Source organism: Dioscorea cayenensis, chromosome 9, assembly GCF_009730915.1.
Source record: "Dioscorea cayenensis subsp. rotundata cultivar TDr96_F1 chromosome 9, TDr96_F1_v2_PseudoChromosome.rev07_lg8_w22 25.fasta, whole genome shotgun sequence".
Lineage (NCBI taxonomy): Eukaryota > Viridiplantae > Streptophyta > Magnoliopsida > Dioscoreales > Dioscoreaceae > Dioscorea > Dioscorea cayenensis.
This window is the reverse complement of record NC_052479.1, coordinates 28,901,159-28,924,101: the sequence shown is the minus strand read 5'-3', so window position 1 is coordinate 28,924,101 and position 22,943 is coordinate 28,901,159. Positions and strand designations below refer to the sequence as shown.

The window sequence follows — 22,943 nt, the reverse complement described above, 5'->3', positions numbered from 1 at the left end:
GTTGATGAACGGCGGTGTGAAGGACAGATCATGGCTCTCGATGACTAAACTACCCTTGGAAATTTCATTCCCAAAAAGAGCAGATTCTTTTCACCGTACGATTGCATCGAGATGGGGTGGTGATATGGATGAAGGGTGGGGTGAGAGAGGAATTATGACACTCGATGACTAAACTACCCCTGCCACCTTCGCTCTCTGGATCAGAGAGTTTAAACCGTACGATTGCCTCGAGATTCGGTGTTTGTGTCGATGAACGGCGGGGTGAAGGACAGGTTATGGCATTCGATGACTAAATTACCCTTGGAAATTTTATTCCCAAAAAGGGTGGATTCTTTTTTGCCGTACGATTACATCGAGATGGGGTGATGATATGGATGAAGGGTGGGGTGAGAGAGAAATCATGTCACTCGATGACTAAACTACCCCTGCTACTTTAGTTCTCTGGATTGGAGAGTTTTAACCGTACGATTGCTTCGTGATGGGGTGATGATGTGGATGAAGGGTGGTGATGGGGTTTTTGAGAGGTTGGTTTGGGTGGAAGCGGGACACGGTGTCTGCGTGGAGTGGTTCAAGATGAGGCACGTGATGATGATGTCGGCACGTGAGAAGACAGGTGGATTGATCTCAGCCGTCCAAGTAATTTTTCTTACAAGGATTTGGAGGTGGGTCCCGGTTTGGGATGGGAGTTTGCTGTCTTTGTTTGATTGGCTCAATAATGCCTGAATTTTGGGTAGTTTTTTTTAGATGGGCTCGGGTGGGTACAGAACAGTCCGCATTTTTTTATTTTTTTATTTTTAAGGTGAGAGAAATGATTTTTAAATGCTTAACAAACTTAACCCTCGAGTTTAGTAAGTTTTACACCTCAACAGTCTTTTGGAATGTGTTTTTTACATTAGATATTTATTTCAAAAAAAACTTGAAATCGTTCTCAAAACCTATACAAAATAAAAATAATATATATTGACATATTAACTATACTCGTGTGCATGTCCCTGACTTTTTTGAGAGCTCTATGTGATTAAAGGAAATTTGCCATGTGACCCTGTTTCAACTAAGATGTATATTTAGATGATTAAATTATAACAAAAACAAAAAGTAAAGGATGAAATTATAATTTTTTAAAACTGAGATATTAAAATATATAAAAAAAATTATTTATGTTATTTATCTTATTAAATAAGTGGCCATATCAACTTAAATTTTGGTGAAAATTTTGGCACGAAGAAATTAAGTAAATTAACTACTCAAAAGTGAGAAAAACATAATAATCAAAAAAAGGCATAAAATTTTAAAATGAATTTGATTCTTTTCAATCAATATATTTACATAACATCACTTGATTTTCAAAATATTGCAATTGCCTAATTTTTAATGCAACCTCATTTAAAAAATATATATATATATATTATTGTAATTGTTCTATTTCCTTTTTTTACCAAAACAAAAAACTTCTCCAACATAACAAAATATAATTAAAGTGCGAGTCGTTGTAAAATATCTAAATATTTTAAATAATTTATTCATTTAAAAAAAATATAAATATAAATATTTTTGTTCTACCAACGAGTTTTTAGTCTGATAATATTGACTATATTGTAAAAAACATTGATGTAAGACTTTATTGTCTATGTTTTGAAACCCACTGATAATGTGTCTCTAATTATGAGTGTGAGTTTACAACTCAAACCTACACATTGATATTCAATTCTCTAAGTGCGTATAATTGTACAGGTACTTGTTGCATTAGAAAAAAAAAAACTAATATTTATATACAATGTAAACAAAAGTCACTTAAAAAATCATTTACACTCAATATTTACCCGAATTATAAAATAAAATATTACAAAAATATTATATTATAATAAATAAATAGCTGCTGAATATTATCATAAATATAATATATATATATATATATTTATGATAATATTCAGCAGCTACTGTATGCTCATGTTTAAATGATTTTAATAAAAAAAATAAAAATAGATTTCATAAAAAAAAATAAGAAAGTTAAAAAATAAAAAAAATAAAAAAAACCCACAAATTTATAAAATAAAATAAATAAATAAAAAGGCACAATCCAAATTGATACGCGTGGGCAAAAAAACACACACGTACCAAAAATGAAGAGCTTCTCAAGTGCAAGAGTGGAGCAACAACAGCCATGGAAGCTCGATCAATGGCTTCTTCGATCCCTCTCACTCTCCACCCTCGTTTCCCTTCGCCATCACTGTCTTTCAGACGCTTCTACGCCCGCCCTCCTCCCCGCAATCTCCATCCCTTTCTTAGATTCCGTGCTAGTTCTTCAGTCGTTGCCGCTGAGCCTGTAAGAACTTTTTTTCTTCTTCTTCTTTTTTTCTTTAAATTTAGTGAATGATTTGGTGTTTTCGGAGTAGAATTTGATCAGAGGATTGATTGATTGGTGTTTTTATAATGCGTTTTTCTTATTAATTTTATATTTGGTATTGTATTGATGATTGATTAGGGTGTTTGATCAGTAGTTGGTTCCAATTGTATTAATTTTTCTATGGACTTTGGAGGGCTGAGCTATTTTCTTGGAAAGATGAAATCTTGGGATGTCTGGCTTGTATTTTTATATTTTGGGATAAATTTTCTCTCATTTGGCTAAATTTTGCCCAATATACTCATGTAATAACTGAAATTCTCTCTTCTTCTGCTGCTTATGTTTGGTTAATTTTGATTTATTGGTTTTTGTGTGAGTGTGTGTGTGTTTTGTGGCTGGTTCTTATTGTGTTATCTGTTTATGTATTTTGGAGGACTGAGCTATTTGCTTAGAAAGAAGAAAGCTTGGCACGTCTAGCATGGTGTTTTGTCATTTTTGTTAAATTCTTTCTTATGTATATATCTCCTCTTCTTCTAGTTTTTTTGTATTGCCATTGAGTAAATAATTAAGTATTTTGCAGTAGAGATTCATCAATGCATCGATTGATTAGTTACTTTGTGTGTATGTGTGTGTTGTGTTTGAATGTATTGTTCTCGTTAATTGTTTGATTGGTATTATCTTGATGACGAACTAGGATGTTTGATTTGTATTTGGTTCTAATGGTGTTATTTTTTTAACTATTTTGGAGGATTGGGCTATTTGATTTGAAAATGAACACTCAGTGATGTCTGGTTCGGTATTTTGTTAATTTTGGTTAAATTCTTTCTCATTTAGTCAATATTTGCATATATGTTGCAAGTTCGGTTTAGTCCCACATCGCCTAATTGAGGGGAGTCCATGTACATATATGTGGGGGCAACCCCACCCTATCATGCCTGTTTTTTTGGGGTTGTGGGTCCCCCGCTACAATATACCTTCTCTTCTACTTGTTGTATTGCCATTGAGTAAGTCTTTTAGAGTGGAGATTCATCGATGTATGAATTGGTTTGTTGTGTGTGTTTGCACGAGTGCATGCACGCAGCACGCATGTGTGTGAATGTGCTGTTCTTAGTAACTGTGATGAATTAAAGTGTTCAATTGATATCTGGTTCTAATTGCCTTATCTATTATGTATTTTGGAGGACTGAGCTATTTGCTTTGGAAGATGAAAACATGGCAATGCTTGACATGGTGCTTTTGACATGTGTTTAAATTCTTTCTCATCTCAGGGTTGGTTATTGTAAAAGAATAATTCTCTTGTATTATATGTGTGTTATGTGGTAGATACCTCTGTGAATTCCATTACAATACTAATAGATCAGGGTTGGAAGATTGTTGTATGTATTATAGTTGCAAATTTATATGAAATTTTGTTTATGATTTGCACAGGCTGTTCTTCAGGAGACTCAAGTTCAGAGCAACAAATCTTCTGTATTTGACTTTCTTTCATGCCCAATCTGTTATGAACCATTAACAAGAAAAGGGCCTTCAGGCCTAAACCTGTAAGTACGAGCCTCACTGCTATTGCTGTTTGGAATTTGATATGCGCTTATAGAAATAAACGAAAATTTGCTACAGGCCAGCTATCTATAGGTCTGGATTTAAGTGTGAGATATGCAACAAGACATTCTCCAGCAAAGATATGTACTTGGATCTCACTGTTACTTCAGGAACAAAAGAGTATAATGAATTCAAGCCTGCCAGGACTGAGCTATTCAGGTTTGCAAACTTAGTGCTTCCTTATCTGTTAATTTTTATTTTGCATGCAACTTGCAGAATATTGTGAAAGATCCATTTCTATTACCGTTTATATTGATCCAATAGAATCTATTAAAAATTTTATTATTCCTTTTTCTAATTGTTTCGCCTTTGTTCCCATGATAATGATTTTGATTAGTTAGACTTTTTTCATACTATGGAGCTGTCTTATAGATGGATACTATCCTATTTCTCAATTAAAACTATGTTGAACCATTTTTAGTTAGTGACAAATATATTAGTTTTAATTGGGAGGATAAATAATGTTTTCCAAGTTTAAGTTAGCCTTTTCTCACCATTTTAATTCTTTTTGTGCTTCCTTATTTATTTCAGGAGCCCTCTTGTTTCCTTTCTATATGAAAGAGGATGGCGCCAAAATTTTGATCGAAGTGGCTTCCCAGGTCCTGATGAAGAGGTGCCTCACTTGGACAAACATTTTATAAATCTTTGAATTACATACAACATATAAAATATTTTAGCGTGGACTCTTATGTATGAATTCTGCCTTAGTTTTTCAATTTGTTGATACGGTCTTCCTTTTCTTTTTTATTTTTGCAGTTTAATATGGCTCAGGAGTTTTTCAAGCCTGTGGCAGGTGGTTTGCTTGTGGACGTGAGCTGCGGGAGTGGCTTGTTTTCAAGAAAGTTTGCAAAATCCGGAACCTACTCTTCAGTTATCGCATTGGATTTTTCTGAGAACATGCTTCGCCAATGCTACGAGTTCATTAAAAATGATGAAAGTATTCTGGCAGCGTAAGTCATTTTGTTTTTAGACCTTGGTGTTACAAGATAGGTGTAAGACAATAATGTCATTCTAGACTTGCCAGGTAAAGTTTTACTTTGATTAATTTAGGCTTTAGATGTGTTCTGCGTAAACTGATTTTTAGAGTTTATCACTAGTTGGCTACGCATTTTGTTGTCAGATAATATATAACTTTTTATTTGCAACAAGAGTTTTAATCTAACATGCCTAATTAGTTTATTTGGTAATTTGTAGAAATTTTGCTCTTGTCCGGGCTGATGTATCAAGGCTACCATTTGCGTCAGGATCAGTCGACGCAGTCCATGCGGGAGCTGCACTGCACTGTTGGCCTTCTCCTTCCAATGCAGTGAGTTTAAGTATTTTAGCTCTTGGAAAACAACCTCAGTTCCATGCTTGCAAACCACTCTGTCAGACTGCTTAACTCTAGTTTATCTTTCATCCATGAAGCTGTGCTGATAGTTTTTCAAGTTCTTATTGTGCCCGGCTTTTATATGATATTCCAACTGCAAAATATCATTGATGCTATTATGTACCTTTCGAGCTTGTTGAATATCTTTATGCCTATCTTTTTCCTGATTCAATGTTCGGGAGATGCTAACAGCCAATATATGCATTATGCCTTGTTTTACCAGCCTGAAACTTTGAACATTTATAAAGATAACTCTTCAGTATACTTTTGTCGATCATGCATTGAGTTCCATAATTATCAGGTTGCCGAAATAAGCCGAGTTCTTCGAAGCGGCGGTGTCTTTGTAGGGACTACCTTCTTATCAACGCCGGTAAACAGTCCTTTTGCTTCTGCGACATTGAGGCCATTAAGACAAGTAAGCTCTGATTCACAACATCGCCGAAACCTACACAGAATAACTTTATATTTGATCATTATATCTGTGTTATTTCTGCAGATCTTTGGGCAAGTTACCAACAGTTATTCGTATTTCACGGCGAAAGAGATAGAAGACTTGTGCAAAACCTGTGGACTTGTGAGCTATACAAGCAAAATTCAAAGAGCTTTCATCATGTTCACTGCTCAGAAACCATAATATTTTGAAGCTGCAGTTTGTTCAGTATGTATAAAGTATGACAATTCTTTCAAAGCAGAAGTATGTTGCAGATTTACTAGTAAATGAATTTGGTAATCCATTAGACCACATTCTGTAAATTCCTCACTGTTTATCATCTATAACAAACACTTCTTTTCTTTGAGGTATAACTCTTGAATTTCTCCAAGTGATTATTAATTTATTAATCACTGATTTTATTGTGTGTATGTGGTTTTCTTTATTTTTTTTTCTTTTAAGCATGAAGAAATAACTCTAGATAGATATACTCAATATTTCGTCAAATATACTAAATAGATATACTCAATATTATGCTATTTGACGAAGTGGATAAGTCTATTGTCAGGAGTGTGAACTTCACTGGGAATTAATCTCTTGACTTATGTGTATACATCCAAGAGATATCGAATTGTGTGCATCTACGGATATAGGGATTGGACTACAAGTTTTTATAAAACATCTTTCGCAGTGGAGTTAATATTATTAGATCAAAAAAATTCCATTATTTAAAATATTATAAATTTTATTAAAAAAATAAAAGTTAGAATAAAAAGTAAACATATTATTCACCCGCCATCATACCACTCTTTGAAATAATCAATATCTTATAATTCAAACTAATAATTTTGAGTGTTAACAAAGGAAGGTGACAAAGATTACAATGGTTGAATAAATAAATAAATAAATAAATAATATAATATAATTAATTAATTAATTAATTAAACTTTGGAACAAGAACGCGCACGAGTGCTTCTCCCGAGTTGTGTGTCCAGTCCACTGTCCAGCTGTGTTTACATGATATGCTCACAAGCCCCTCAAGACTTATTTATTTATTTATTTAGTCCATTCATCACTGTTTTCCAAGAACTTCAAGGACAAATTTATTAATTTTTTTTATTAATTATTATTTTATAATTTTCTATTAGTTTTTCTAATTCTAATCTCGAGATAAGCTGACTATGCTCTTGGTCATTACCCACTTTGAATAAAATAGTTTATTTATTAGTCCCTGTTATTTTCTTTTCATATTTTTAATCATTTAATCTGTGTGGACATGTTTAAAGTGCATAACTAAGGAAATAAAATAATTTTAAGTAAAAAAATATAGTATTATTAATCTTATAAATGATATTTTATTTCTCTTCTAACTCAAATATTAAAAGTTAAAATGCTACATGAAATTTTTAATATGTATATTTTAATATTTTTTTATTTTTTTATAAAAAAAATAATTCATGTTAAGACCGTGCACAGATGTAGAGTTGTTTCATTAACACATTTTGTACTCTTACTCTGTATAAATTTATATTTGAATGTATTTTCTCAGCAAAACTTGAACACTAGTGCCAATAGAGTAAAGATCGTCGGTGAGTATTTTATTGTTGATATTTTTTATTTTAAGAAGATAAAAAATAACAAAGAAACTTGTAAGGGAAGAGAAACTTTTAGATAAGGACTAGTAAATAATTTTGTCATAAGTTAATAGTAAATTAGTAAAACCTGATCTTCTCTCAAGATAAGTTAATTAATTAATTAAGGGAGGCAAAATGCGACATTGACTATATATGAGACAATATTGAAAAAAAACATTGGGTTGTGTGATGTTGTTATTTGGTGTAAAATTTTAATGAAATAATATCATTCTAATCTGATTCTCTTTTGAATTGAGACAATTTGGAATAAATAATATAAATATTTATAAATAATCTTTGGCACTGTTTGGCAACTTGCACTTATAAAGTATTTATATAAATTATTTATATATAAAGAGAGTGAGTGAACTTGAGCTATTCCACGTTTAGTTGTTTTAGTCTATATATGAGCTTAATTTGGATGATATTTAACATATTAAATTTAGTAAAATCAAAATATCCCATTTTTTAAAAAAAATCTTACTAGGCTCACAAACTCTTTTATATATGTGTATTATTATTATTATTATTATTATTATATATATGAAATTTAATGTCAAACTAGTATTTTTTTTTTTATATATAAACAACGATTCAAGTAAAATCACTATCAAAAATTGTCAATAATGTTTTTATCATAGCTCCGCATTGATGATGTTTGTATCATTAGACTCCAATTAAACTCCGGGTTAATAAATTCCATAATATGTTTTTATTCTCCGACCAAATATAAAATTTCTATATTTTTATTTCTGAAAGTGAGTATATTGGCATATCAAATACTATATGTAATTATTAATCCTCTCATTAGCTAATAAATCTTTTTATAGGTACTTAATATAATAAAAACTTCTTTGTTTATTTGTATTGTATTAGATTTATATTTTATAGTTATATACCAGCATATATAATCATATAATCTTATTCCCTCTATATATTCAAGAATTTGATCTCTTTACTTACATTCCCTCTATTTAATCATCTATATTTGTTTATATATATATGCACACTTTTCTTTTTATTTTTATGTTTTTAGGAATGCTTATTTGGGTTACATCCCAATCTTATTTTCAATATATATATATATATATATATATATATATATATATATATATGTAAATAAATACAATTAATATAACTATTGTAACATCTAAAATGAAAAGAGACACTTGGTTCTTTCAACACATGAGAAAAAGAGACAACAAAGAAACAAAGAAAGCTCCAATTCACATAACAAGTAGAGCAAGTTTTATAATTGACTAAAAAGAGAGTCCCTTTGGGAAATGTACATATATTGAAGTCTTGGAATTGGAAAATCACATGAAGAAGCCATTAAAGACATAAAAACACTTAGATATGAAGATGCATGCATATTGTTTTTTTTTTTTAAGATCAAAATTAGTACAAACAACTTATTATATATTATTATAATTATTATTATTATAAATTCTTAGCAAAGTGGAGACCTTTGAGGAATCCCTTTCCTTCTATTCATGTTTGCACCCATGTCTTCATTTGATATCTTATTACTCCTTGAACAAACAAAGAGCATTCCACTCCTTTTCTTCCGAGTGAAATCAGTGCAAGGCAAGCTTAAGTTCTCCGAGTCCGACGAGACTCCGGCCTCATCGCCTTCGACCACCGTCGAATGTGTAGTCTCATAATTAGCTTCATCATCTCCCGGATCTGCTTCATGCGGTATGAGAAAGTCCGGGCTTAATGTCAATGTCTCGCATGTCCTCAAACATGCCGATAGATCTTTCTTTTGTCTCAATACATAATCCACCTTTAAAAATTAAAGTTGTTAAATGCAAATCAAACATATATTATCTTTAAACAATATGTTTTTCTTTTTAATTATTTTTTAAGAACCAAAATGAGTATTTTTCTTTGTAATCTTTCTTCAAGTGTATCAAATTAATCATTTCACAAATCAAACTAATACATAAAAGTTATTAAATACAAATTAAATATACATAACTAAATTTTTTTCGTACTCTAAGAACCAAATTAAGTGGATGTATTGTATGTACTAATTAATATTCAAACGTATCAAATTAACTGATGAGTGTTAGATACAAACTAAACATATTATTTGGGATGAATTCAACAGAAAAATTTAAGCTAAAATGCTGAAAACCCCGTGTGCATAATTTTAAATTCATATTTTTCAAATCAACCGATATAATAGTATTAGTTACTTGAATAATGAGATTTTGATTTACCTTGCAACCAAGAGAACAATGAATATATGGTTCTTGAAGACTTCTATCACATGATGTGCAAATATTCCCTGAACCTTTGAACTGCCTGCTTTGTGGTCTTTTCTTGATGAAGATCACCTTTGAACTGTTGATTGTGTAAGACTGCAACAATTCAAACCTCAAGTTATATTATATGTGTGTGTATTAAATTATCCATTTCGAGTTATCGAAAAATTAAGTTTACCTGAACATTAGAACAATCGATAAGCTTTTCGAGGTCCTCTAATCGAACAACATCATGATAAACATATCGACGAACTTGAACAAGACGATGACACCGATGAGCCGGCAAGCAGTGAGGGCAAATGCTAGTGCAACAATCAAGGCAGCAAATGTTCTTTTCATTCTTCTTCGAGGTCTCATGGATCGAACAACCGATGAAGAATTTTTGCGTGTTTAGTGCTTCTAACCATGCCGGTTTTCGTATCGCCTAAAGATCAATATCAACCATTAATAACATGAACAACAAATTTAGAAACATTAGATTATCAAATAAAAAAATTGAACCTTCACCATATATATGATCACATGATCAACTCAACCATTGATTAATTATCATATCAACTCAAAGCATGCAACAATATATATATATATATATATATATAGAACAAGAGTTTAAAGACTTACCATGATCATGAGAATAATAAAGAAAATTAAGGATGGAGGAAATGAAGAAGAAAGGGAGTTGTGTGCATGAAGAGATTAGGGTTAGAGAAAGGGAGGGGAATTTAAGGGTGAAGAGGAGAGAGTATATATATTTAATAATGAGAAGGAAGGGAGTGGTAAGTGGTAAGAGGAACATATTGTCAAGGGTGAGAAGGCTTGTTGGAATAAAGAAAGAGAGTAAGGTATGAGAGTAACATGGGTGATGTTCCTATATGTCTCCTCTAATCATCTTTTAAATTAAGTTTTTAGGGTTAGGGTTAGGGTTTTTGTTCTTGGCTCAAGAGCTTCATGCCACTAACACTAAAACTATATATATATATATATATATATATGTGTTTTTAGGGTTTGGGAGTGTTGCCCGAGGAGCTTGGATTCCTTCTTTCAAGCCATGCATGGTTATGTGTGTGTATGCAAATGCAAATATATATATTGTGACATTGCCTTGGGCTTTGGCCATGCCTTGTATTATGGATTTTATTATTTTGTGTTAGTGTTTTATTTTATTTTTGGGAGTTTGGTTTTTTGTAGTGGCATTGTATTTTATATTAAATTTTGTGACCTAAATTTTATTTGGCCTGATCTGAAAAAGCTCATAGTATGACTTGTGTGATTTTTTGAAATATATATATATATATATATATATAATTGAAGATATGTAGCGGCAGTGAACGGATTAGACTTTCAAATTATAAGGATTTTTTAGAAATCTATAATGTTAGTGGAGGAATTTGGCTAATAGGTTTGATCTGGTAGACGATCACTTAATTATATCATTGGGGGTGTCAGGCTCCATTTTTATGGCATAAACTTGTTCAAAAAATTTAAGCGACCAAGCATTACTTAAGGAACAACATATTCAAGTCAAGCCACAACAAAGACTAATTCCATATCTACCTGATTTGTAATGAAATCATGGCTTATGTAAATATATTTTATTATGATATAAAAATGTTGACAAGTTGAATTTTCATCATTGTACTCAATTTTTAATATAATAAAATTACATTTTTCCTCTTTTGTCGGTGATATTTCTTAATTTTAGGCCTTGGACCTAAATTTTTATGTGTGATTTTTTTTTTTCATTATATGTGTGTGCTTTTGATTTGAGGCAAATTAATAAATAGAGATGAAAATTTAGTGTATATCAATTTATGGATTGTTAAAATTTTTAGATGGTCCATTTTATTTTTCTTTTTATACTCTCAACCTCTAGTTTAAGAGGAGAACAATATCATTCAACTTATTTTTAGTAGAGTTTATTAATTAATTGCACGGTTTTCTTTAAAAATTTGTACATCTTTGCAATTTTGGTAAAATTTTTAAATGATTTATTTGTATAAATTTAGAGAATTAATTGTTCTTCAAATTAACTCTCAAAATATAAAATAAACAAGATGTAATTTAGTAAAACTTTTGCATTAAGTATCATCATTATCATATAAAATTGCACCCCAAAATCGTCATATTGATTATAATAATTATTATTATTTTAATAAAAATGATAAGTAATTATATATTAAGATGTTCACACGAATCAAAAATTGATCATACAATCTACATGCCCTCATCGGGAAACATAGGGTTTGCCCACCAAACCTGATTGATCATAATTAATTTTTAATAATTCATTTGTTAAGTCTAAATTACAGTAATATTAACATTCTTAGTTTTGAAAATGATTTTTTAAATTAAAAAAAATCTTATGTTTCTCAAAAGTATGGCTTACCCTGTTGTTAAAATTATTATTATTATTATTAAATTAATTTAATATATATAAAAAATTAATAACTTAAAATGAGAATGACAATCCCACTCACACCGCACGTGTGGATGTGATGCTCTTAAGATAAAATAAACAAATAAATAAATAAACAACACTTAAAATAAAAAAAAAAGGCAAAAATCTAAAAAAAAGAAAGGGGGACAAGAGGCATTTGATGCTTGGCACGTGAGACCCCTTGTCAGAGTGTCTCAAATTTTAACAAGTGTTCGCACGTGCGAACGTTCAGAAGATTATTCTTTCTTTATATATATAAATATATTATATTTCTAAACGGGTTCTACTCTAAACGGGTCGGGTTTAATTGGATCCGATTGTGGTATTTGGGCTATTTATTTTTCCAAAAAATAATTTTTAATTTTTAATTTAAACGACATTTATATTGGTTTTATAGAATTTTTTTATTTTTAATATTTTAAAAATTGAAGATCAAGGTCTAGATTTGTTTTTGTACTTAACGGGTTTCGGGTTTATTTTTGACACAACCCGACCCATTTTGTCAAGAAAGTGGGTCAAACTTAAAAGATAGAAAGGACGGAGAGTTGGGACAATAGGGCTCAGCATGCGAGACGCACGTGACATGAGGTGTTATGTCATCATTGTATTTTTAATTTTATTTATTATTATTTAATTAAATGAATAAAAAAATAATGAATTAATTAATTAAGTTAGATGAGATAATTAATAGGTTTCACATGAGCCCCACCACATCTCCTTCTTGTTTTTATTATATTTGTTTGCTTGTTTTGTTATTAATAAAATGTTCTCTTGATTTTTTTTATTTTTATTTTGCAAAATTGTTTAGAATTATAATTTTAATATTAGTTAGGTTATTTTCTTTGGTGGTGTTTGATAATGATATAATTTTAATTTTTTTAATTAGGTTTTTAATTTTCTAAATTTCAAACATCTAGAAAGTTTAAAAGATATATTCTATTTTTTTATTTATTCATTTTTAAAGATAAATTCTAATTTCTTTTAACTAACTAACTGACTAAGGCCATCTCCAACCCTATAACAAATCTGGCGTTTTAACCCAGATTTGGCGTAGGATTAACTCCAATCCTGCGCCAAATCAGTCGCTAAATTTGAGAAACGCTACAGTGACGCGCAAGAAGTTGCGTGTCACTGTAGCAACGCTATTTGTTTTTTTATTTTACTTTTGAGTTTATTTTTTTCTTCAATCTTCAGTTTATTTTTGTTTTCATTTTTAATTTTTAATTTATTTTTTTATATTTCAGTTTTAATTATCAGTTAATTTTTTAATTTTTAATTTTAATTTTATTATTTATCTTTATTATTTATCTTTTTTGGTTTTCAGTTTTAATTTTTAATTTTTTATCTTTTTTATTCTTTTCTTGTTTTTCAATTTTAATTTTTAGTTTATTTTTTATTTTTTATTCTTTTTTCTTTTTTATAAAATTTATATTTATAATTTATATTTTAATTAAATTAAATAATTTATAATTTAAGTTTGTATTTTCAATTAATTAAAAATTAACGAAAATAATACACGAAATATAACTTCATTAAAATTAACGAAAATTATACGAACAATAAAATAAAAACATAGAAAATAGTCACAACATAGATTATCATCGATAGCAATAAGAAAAAAATTAAAAGCTATGCAAATGACGAAGATAATTAAAAGCTTGTGTGCTATTTTAGTTTTTAATAATGTGTTGTTTTTATTGATGGTGCTTGTTTGTATGTTATGTTTTTATTAAATAATTAATGTAATTTAATGTTTGTATTTATATTTGTAGTTTATCAATCATATTTTATATTTAATAAATATTTATAAAAAATATAAAAATAAAATTTATATTTTAAATGATATAATATTTAAATTCAATGGTTAAAATTGAAAAATTAAAGATGATTAAATTTATTATGAGTATGAATATAAAAAGTGTGAAGTGAGTAAAGAATATTCTAGAATATTCTATTTTGGAGCTTAAAAAATAGAGATGGTGGTTGGAGAAAACTTTTAAAAGCTGTCTCATGATGTCTCTGAGCGTCAAGCTAGAATATGTAGCTTTTGAGATGGACTTAACTATATATTTTTAATAATACTGACTTTTGATAGTTATAAATTATTATTTTTTATACTTACAATAATACAAATAATTGGTATCAGTTTGAGTTTTTTTTTATATTTATTATAAGCTTCAAAAACTCTTTTTTTTTTTTTCAGAAACTCAATAAAACTTAAGCTATACATAACAAACTACTTATTTCATATTATTTACTGTTTTTTTAAAAAAAAAAATCAAAAACTAAATTTCCTGAAAACTATATCAGTAAACATGTACATGACATATCATATGCCACGACAGAAAAAAAAATGTTAAATATTGTGACCCACATGATGATACTAAAATAGGTAATAAACTAAAAATGTAATATACTATTTCAGAAATATAATTTTTTTTTCCTTGAGTTCAAGTAATACAATTAAAAAATAAAAAAATAAATAGATCTTAAGTATATAAATTTGTATATGATAAATATGTTCAATTTAAGTCAATTTAGGCCCAACTCAAAGTTAGGCCGAAATGTAGGACATGCCCAATAACAAACGGGCCAGTTCAGTCCATAATAATTAGCTTCAAAAAATAAAACATTATCACAATTCATATAATTTTCATTAAAATATTTATTTAGTTACTTATATCATTACCATTTTTAATTTTTTTTATTTGTTGCTATTTTCTAAATTCATATTGAAAGTTCTCCCAAAAGTACTCCTTTATTTCAACTTTTGTTTGATTAAGTGTTTGATTAAGTGATTGCCATGCTTGAGCTCGGGCTTAGCTCAAATGAATTACTTTCAAACTCAAGCTCAAGCTCGAATTCGAGCTCAAATGAATCACTTTCAAGTTTGAGCTCAGCTCGCTTATATACAAATGAACTCCATAAAACTCATTAATATTCAAAATTTTAAAAAACCATAATTCTAATTCAAAAATAAATTGAGTAGCAAAATTTAAAAAACCCATAATTCTAATTCAAAAATAAATTGAGTATTTTTTTTTTCCCTCTAATCATGTCATGTTGTTCCTACCAAGTAGAATTTTATAAATTAAATTTAAATATGCTGCCATGTATATTTTAAAAAAATAACTAACTAACCAAATAAATTACCATGTTAGTTTTGCCCTTTAATCAATATAAAATTTGAATTTAATCAACTCCACAAATAAATGCTTTTATAGTTTATATGCCCAAACTAGAATAATAAAAATACCAACGATCTCTTATTTTATTGATACAAAATCTCCTAGTTTTCAGAAAAGGCTGGCTCATGAATGTAGACTGACACCCTGAATTGGAAATAGGAATCTGTAACGAAACTGTAGGAATATTTCGAACGTTAACGAAAACTACGCTTTTGGTCAAGAATATTTCATCGGAATTAAAAATAAGTATTGATGAGTAGTATGACAAATTACTAATTTACTCCCTAATATGTATAAATCCAATTACATAAATAATTTAAAAAAAAAAGATTTTGAATGTTATTATTAAAAATAATTATTATTATAATTAAATATTTAAATTAATTATCTCATTTTAATTATTATTAGTTATAATTATTTTAATTTAATATTTAAATAATTAATTTTTATATAATTAGATCTCAATAAGAGAAAGTGTTACTACACTCTAATTATTATAATTAAGAATTTTAGTCAATAACTTTTATTTAACTAACATACATGGATGCAAAAGTATAATTTTAATAATTTTAATTTAATTAAATATCTTTTATGGGCAAAAATGTCATTTTACTTTTATTATTATAATTATATATATAAATATATTTTAATTATTATATTTAATTTTTAATTTTTATTTAATTAAATATCTGTAGGGCAAAATGTCATTTTAAATAGGAATACTATTCATTCCTCCTAAATAGTCATTATTCTAATTTTAGGTGGAAATACACATACCTCTACAGAGATCACTATTCATTATCTGCACATTCCATTCCCATTCTATTGAGCTTATTCATCCAAATACGGTATAAATTATCATCGATAACGATTACCATTCTAATAGTGTTTACCCTTAAAGCTGCTAGTCTTATCGTGTATGAGAGTTTATATTTTACATCACTGTGAGGATGACACATATAAAACTGGTAGATTAATTGATTAATCCCACGTCTCGCATACTTCGATATGATTTCTTGCTCACATTTCCATCATAAAAAGAACTGTTATCAATAACTCTTAATTCTTGCATTAATAATTGACTTAAACAAGAACAGTGAAGATCAATAGTTGCTTTTCCACCATTTCATTTTATTATAGAAAATATATCTTTTTTTTTATATAAAGATAAATATTTAAATTTTCAATGGAATAATCTAATTAAGTGTTTGATATTATTAAAAAAGTAGCTTTGGAAAATCTTTATAATGATCATATCAAACACATGCTCTATATAGAACTCATATTTTCAACAATAAATATTTAAAAATTTCCATTGACTAATATCATTAATGAGTTAATTATTGAAGATAATGTTATTAAAAACAATATCATTTCAAAATTGTATTTTTTATAAAAACAAAACCATTTATTTATTCCATGTAGCAAATAATGTAAAATATAAGAGAGTGGATAACCATGAACCCTTCCAAGAAGGGTAGATTGGAATTCCGGAAATGCCCCTAGCCAACTTATTTTTTGGACCAAAATACCCTTCGTCATTATCAAGTGGATTGTCACCTACTATTATTATTATTATTATTATTATTATTATTATTATTATTATTATTATTATTATTTTCTTTACATTTTCAATGCCAAATGTCTCATTTTACCAAGGAAAAATCTTAAATAGAAGCTATTGTCTCAAAATATTTTGGTGTCATATGTTGTTTTGCATAAAATGACAGCCACTTAGAATTGAAATTGTGGCAATAATTAAAAAATAATAATAATAATGTGGAGACTTCTTCCTTCTTGTTGTTAATTTAAATATGAAATATATAATTACTTTACTTAATATGTCCATTTCAACATATTTTTTTTTTCAAATTATTTGTTAATTTTAAGAATTCTATAAGTATTAAATATTTTTTTTCCAGACTTATCCTTATTCTTGTTTAAAAAGAGAGGTGGATATTAATAAAAGTAAATAGCTCTAATAAGAATAAAAGTATTTTATTATAATTTTTTTAATTAAATTTTAAAAATTTTAACGACCGTTGAGAGAGTAAATAATATTAATCAGTAATACATAAAGTAATAATGGAAATTTTCCAAAAACTTTTAAATTTTTTTTTGATGTAATTAATATAAATAATTAAACTTAATTTTTATTCTTATGTTTATCTATTCAATCATGACCGTTGATCTTGAGATCGATGACTCCTTATAATGAGTTGACCACTTTTGCATAATATCATTAGTTACAAAGCATAATATTTCAAACCCAAAAATATCAATACAAAATAAGTAAATATATAAATATATCATAGGTTGTAAATAGCTTTTAGCTTTAATAATAATATATATATATATATATTGAAATTTATTGTTTTTAATTAAGTTTATATAGTCTAATGGGTTGGAACATAGAACTTAGTGGAACCCAACATATACAACCAAGCATATGCTTTGTAGCTAATTTGGTTCCATTAGTGAGTTTGGTGGCGGATGTTAATTGGAACAATATATTGTTTACTTACCAGAAATGTTTCCCTAATATCATATATGCTTATGCTTCCAAGTCAAAGATGCTTTGCAAATTTTCACAATATTTTATCATTTCCAAAGTTTATTTGTGAATTAATTAATTCATCATGAATATTTAATTTTTCACCCATAAATTCATTTCATTTCTAGACTCACATGGAGTTTATTTCCGAAGGTGCTAAATATTAACAAGCCACTGGCCTAAGATAGATATTAACAAGTCATTGGTCGCCTACTGGCATTGTTACTAGTAGTGACGGACAAGATGCAAGGTCAAACACTGTAATGGTATTGTAACATCACTGTCCATCAATGCCTGTGAGATCAAGTATTGTTCATGATACTATTTAGATGAGTATGGTGGATTTTCTATAATAAATGTTTATTTCTCCCATTCAGAATTGCATGACAAACGAAGATTTATTATTCCCGAATGACCTAGATGCCCAACTTGTCATCCACATACCCGTCATTATTTTTTTTTAATTCAAATTTGAACCTTAAAAATTCTTAAATACTTAAAATAAAAATTTTATAAAACTATATCTAAAATCATAAACCCAAATATTACAAAATCTATACTCTAAAAATCTATAAATTTAAACCCTAAATAATAGATACTAAACCCTAAATCCTAAATACTAAACCCTAAACCATAAATCCTATGCCCTAAACCCTAAACTGGAAATCACAAACCGAGGGTTTGTATTTAGGATTTAGGGAGGGGTTTTCGGTTTATCATTTACATGTTTATCTTTTACAATTAAATATTTAAATTATGATTTAGATAATAAAGAGAAATTAAAATTTTCTTTAAAAAAATAAAGAAAGAATGACGCTGACATTGCAACTTGACTTCCACGTCATTCGGGAAATCTATTCGATAAAAATATCATTACCCATAAATATTACTCTCCTCATTTATATAACTTAGAAATTGGGTAAAATTGAAAAAAATAAATAAATAAATATTTCCTTGATATTGTAAAATAATAACTGTTTTGGAATATTTTTTTTAAAACGACACGTATTTATTAACAAAGGGAGTAGTTTAGTTTAGATCCTGAAAATTTTCTGGTGTGCACGTGGCAGGATTTTCATCGATTCATATGCCACCTAATTAAAATAATAATTTCCTAAGGGTGGATAAGCCATCATGTCTATTTGTCCCTTAATAAATCGGTATGCAACGATAACAAAGGGATTGAGTCACTGATTTCATTACGGGTGTGGATATATAAATTTAATCTGAAAATTTAAGTTGTCAAACTGTATTTAAAATCCAACAAAAAGTCATGGCACAATGTAAAATAAATCTAAATCAAATCATTGATTTATTAATTTAAATTAATTTCATTTAAAATTTATTAAAACTTATTTAAAGATAATTTAGAATTTTATTTAGATTAACAAGAATTTGGTAAATTGTGTTTTCAGTTTTGAGATAAATAAAAAAAAAAAAATCAAAGAAATGCATAATGTTGCAAAAAATTATATATTTATATTTGGAAAGAAGAAATGCTTCCAATTTTTGTCTGTAGCATGATGGAAACAAGAATAGGTGGCAGTTTTTTTGCAGAGTCCACTTTCTCTTTCTGGCTCTTTTCTTTCCATTTCTGTTCTTGAAACTTATATACATGTGGCTTCTCTTCTCAGCTTTCCAATGAGAGAACAAGAGAGATAGGATTCAGCAAAGTCATGGCATTGTTTAGGATTCATGTCTCTGTAATCCTTCTTGCTCTTCTTCTCTTGTTTTTCTCATCATCTTCTTTTGGTGTTTGTCTTGCTAATGCTGCTCATGATCCAGGTTATGCTCCTCCTACATTTATTTTATATTTTTATTTTTTTATCCAGGTTGTTGATATTGTGATCAAAGATGAAATTTTGTGATAGATATGCTTGTTTTTATTGAGGTTTGATTTGATTTTGCTTGTTGATTCTGGGAAATAGGCTTAAGTGGTTGTTGATATTGTGATCAAACATGAGATTTTCTGATACTAATAATGCCTGTTTCAAATGAGGTTTTATGTTTTCTCTTTTGAGGGAAAAAAATCAAATTTAATTTTGATTGTTGATGATGAGAAATAATTTGATACATGATTTTGATTAGCATTGAGCTGTTTTTGTTGCCAATATTTTTGCCAAATGGTTGTTGATATTGTGATCAAAGATGAGATTTTGTGATGGATATGCCTGTTTTCATTGAGGTTTGATTTGATTTTGCCAAATGGTTGTTGATATTGTGATCAAAGATGAGATTTTGTGATGGATATGCCTGTTTTCATTGAGGTTTGATTTGATTTTGCTTGTTAATTCTGTGATATAGGCTCAAATGGTTGTTGATGTTGTGATCAAACATGAGATTTTTTTATAAAATATGCCCACTTTCATTGAGGTTTTATGTTTTCTCTTGAGGAAAAAAGATTGATTTTGCTTGTTGATGATGAGAAATAGTTTGATACATGTTTTCGATGAATACTGAGCTATTTTTCTTGCTAATTTTGTCAAATGATTGATCGTATGGTGATCAATGATGAGATTTTATTATACATATGCCTGTTTTCAACTAGGGTTTATGTTTTTTCTCTTCAGAAAAAAAAAAGAAGATTTTTCTAGCCAAATTTTCCAAATGAGTTCCTCTTTAATTGATTAAAAACCCCCTTTATGTACATTGATCGATAACATTGGAATGTTTGTTCTTGAAGGTTTGATTTCACTGAAAAGATCTCTTGCTGAGATTCCTTCATTTGACAACATCATCGTCGATAACAACTACTCCTTTATCTTGGCTGCATCAAGGACTCACAGACAAGACCCTTTCCATGATTTTAAATACTACACCGGTGGCTGGAATATCAGTAATGTTCATTACTGGACTGTGAGTTCTTCGATATTAATTTCTCTCCTTTTATGTTCTTCGGTTTTCTTTTATATGCTTGATTTTGTCTAATGTTTACACAGTCTGTGAGTTTTACTGCTGCTCCACTCTTCATCATTGCTGTTGTTTGGTTCCTTGTATTTGGATTGGTCTTGTTCTCGATCTCGTGTTATTACTGCTGCTGTTCAAGGAGAAAGTATTCATATTCTCGCTCGGCTTATGCTTTCTCCCTCGTTTTTCTAATCCTCTTCACTTGCGCTGCAATGTAAGCTTTTGTTTGAACTATTTTTTTATTTCTGTCGTTCTGAATCGATCTTAATTTTAGCGCTAATGAATTGCTTGTAGCATCGGATGCATTGTTCTGTACAATGGCCAGGGGAAATTCCACGGCAGCACTTCAAGTACTTTGGATTATGTTGTTGGACAGGCGGATTTTGTCGTTGATAATCTTAGGAATTTTTCGGGAATTTTATCTGAAGCTAAGAACATCAGTGTGGAGCAAATCTTTATTCCTGCTGATATTGGGGGAAAAATTGATGCTGTTGGTGCAAAGCTCAATTCATCTGCAAGTGAGTTAGAGACTCGAGCCGCTGACAATTCTGCAAAGATTAAAGATAAACTTGATACTGTGTATGCTACTCAAGACTTTAATGACCGAATTAGATAAATTTTTTTTGGATGAAATGATGATAGTATTGTGATGCATTGTAGGCGATTAGTTTTGATCGTAGTTGCTGCCGTTATGCTTCTTTTGACATTACTCGGATTCTGTAAGTACTAACCAAAATCTCAAAATTACTTAAAATTTTTTCAAGACTTTGATGTTCATTTATGTTCTATTTTTCTCAGACTTCTCTGTACTTGGACAACAGGTCCTTGTTTACATGTAAGTGATTACTTCTTATCATCTTTTTGGTAATTGAAATGTGTTCAAATTTGATTTTCTGAACGGAAATTGCTAAATTGCCAGCTTAGTAATCATCGGATGGGTTCTTGTTGCTGCAACATTTATTTTGTGCGGTGTTTTCCTCATTTTCCACAAGTAAGTGGCAAACCATATTGCTCTCTGATTTTTTTTTGGGTTCATGTCTATGCAATGATATTTTAATTCTAAATCCGAATAAGCATTATCAATCCCAATATGATCAATGGAAAAACTTCAATGTATGTGTATCATTAGAGTATCATCACTGCGATGTGATAACACTGAAACTCTTTGTACTCTGTCAGTGTGGTTGCGGACTCATGCGTCGCAATGCGAGAATGGGTTGTTCAGCCTCAAGCGCACACAGCATTAGATGACATTCTTCCGTGTGTCGACGCAACCACCGCCAATGAATCGCGGTACCAAAGCAAAGAAGTCACTTATCAGCTATCAAACGTCGTCAATCAAGTCATCCTCAACATCACCAACAAAAACTTCCCGCCTAATGCCAGACCTTTATACTACAATCAATCCGGACCTCTCGTTCCCATTCTCTGCAACCCTTATACTAAAGACTTGAACAACGCAACTTGCAATGCCGGAGAAGTCGTCTTCAGTAACGCGTCGCAGGTTTGTGAATCTCACAAATAACTTTTGTAACTTCCCGGAAAAGATATTGAAACAATATTTCAATGCAGGTGTGGAAGAAGTATGTATGTAGTACTGCTATTGTATCAGGGTCGGAGATTTGCACATCTGTTGGTCGTATTACGCCGAAAGTTTACAACCAGATGATCAGTGCTGTCAGTGTGAGCGGCGGTCTGGAATACTACGGGCCGTTCCTGGTTCAGCTGGAAGATTGTACATTCGTGCGTGATACATTTGGTATGATTGATGAAAACAACTGCCCCAGGCTGAATCAGTATAGCAAATGGATATACATTGGCTTGGCGATGGTTTCATCGGCGGTGATGCTTTCTTTGATCTTCTGGATTGCGTATGCTAGGGAGCGGCAGCATCGAGCCAATAACAAGCACTTCATTGCTTTATCGGCTCCGTCTCCTTTGTCGGAGAAAACATTTTAGGTTATGTATAGCTGATTTTTATTCTATTTTATTTTATTTTATTTTTTTGGTTTCTTGTCTTGTATATCTGTTGAAACAATTTTCTGCTCTATGAATTCAGTGATGAGTTGTCAGTGTCTGATTAGTTTCTGAGTTTGAGGTTCAGTCTGTTTAATTGATAAAACGAAAACATCTCGACAATTCTTAGTTATTATCGAAGAGTTTCTGAATTCATCTAGAAAGCAACAGATTGAATTTCACTGGTTCAAATAGTTC

The 22,943-nt window shown here is 29.4% G+C and overlaps 3 protein-coding genes across 3 annotated transcripts; 2 read left to right on the top strand and 1 right to left on the bottom strand.

Annotated features, from left to right (window-relative positions):
• The first annotated feature begins 2,119 nt into the window (after positions 1–2,119).
• On the top strand, positions 2,120–6,113 carry LOC120268927 (uncharacterized methyltransferase At2g41040, chloroplastic). The gene is made up of 8 exons (XM_039276195.1): positions 2,120–2,323; positions 3,770–3,882; positions 3,959–4,099; positions 4,472–4,553; positions 4,697–4,890; positions 5,135–5,246; positions 5,611–5,724; positions 5,806–6,113. The coding sequence occupies exons 1-8, from the start codon at positions 2,162–2,164 to the stop codon at positions 5,941–5,943; spliced, it is 1,056 nt and encodes a 351-aa protein (XP_039132129.1). The 5' UTR covers positions 2,120–2,161; the 3' UTR covers positions 5,944–6,113.
• Positions 6,114–8,823: 2,710 nt separating this feature from the next.
• LOC120268240 lies at positions 8,824–10,273 on the bottom strand. Its single transcript, XM_039275676.1, has 4 exons — positions 10,265–10,273; positions 9,822–10,067; positions 9,599–9,739; positions 8,824–9,159 (listed from the first exon to the last, which is right to left on the bottom strand). The coding sequence occupies exons 1-4, from the start codon at positions 10,271–10,273 to the stop codon at positions 8,824–8,826; spliced, it is 732 nt and encodes a 243-aa protein (XP_039131610.1).
• Positions 10,274–19,423: 9,150 nt separating this feature from the next.
• LOC120269271 lies at positions 19,424–22,795 on the top strand. The gene is made up of 9 exons (XM_039276603.1): positions 19,424–19,607; positions 20,506–20,678; positions 20,762–20,943; positions 21,024–21,308; positions 21,390–21,448; positions 21,528–21,564; positions 21,649–21,720; positions 21,909–22,233; positions 22,302–22,795. Exons 1-9 carry the CDS (start codon positions 19,499–19,501, stop codon positions 22,686–22,688), a joined length of 1,629 nt encoding a protein of 542 aa, XP_039132537.1. The 5' UTR covers positions 19,424–19,498; the 3' UTR covers positions 22,689–22,795.
• Positions 22,796–22,943: the final 148 nt, after the last annotated feature.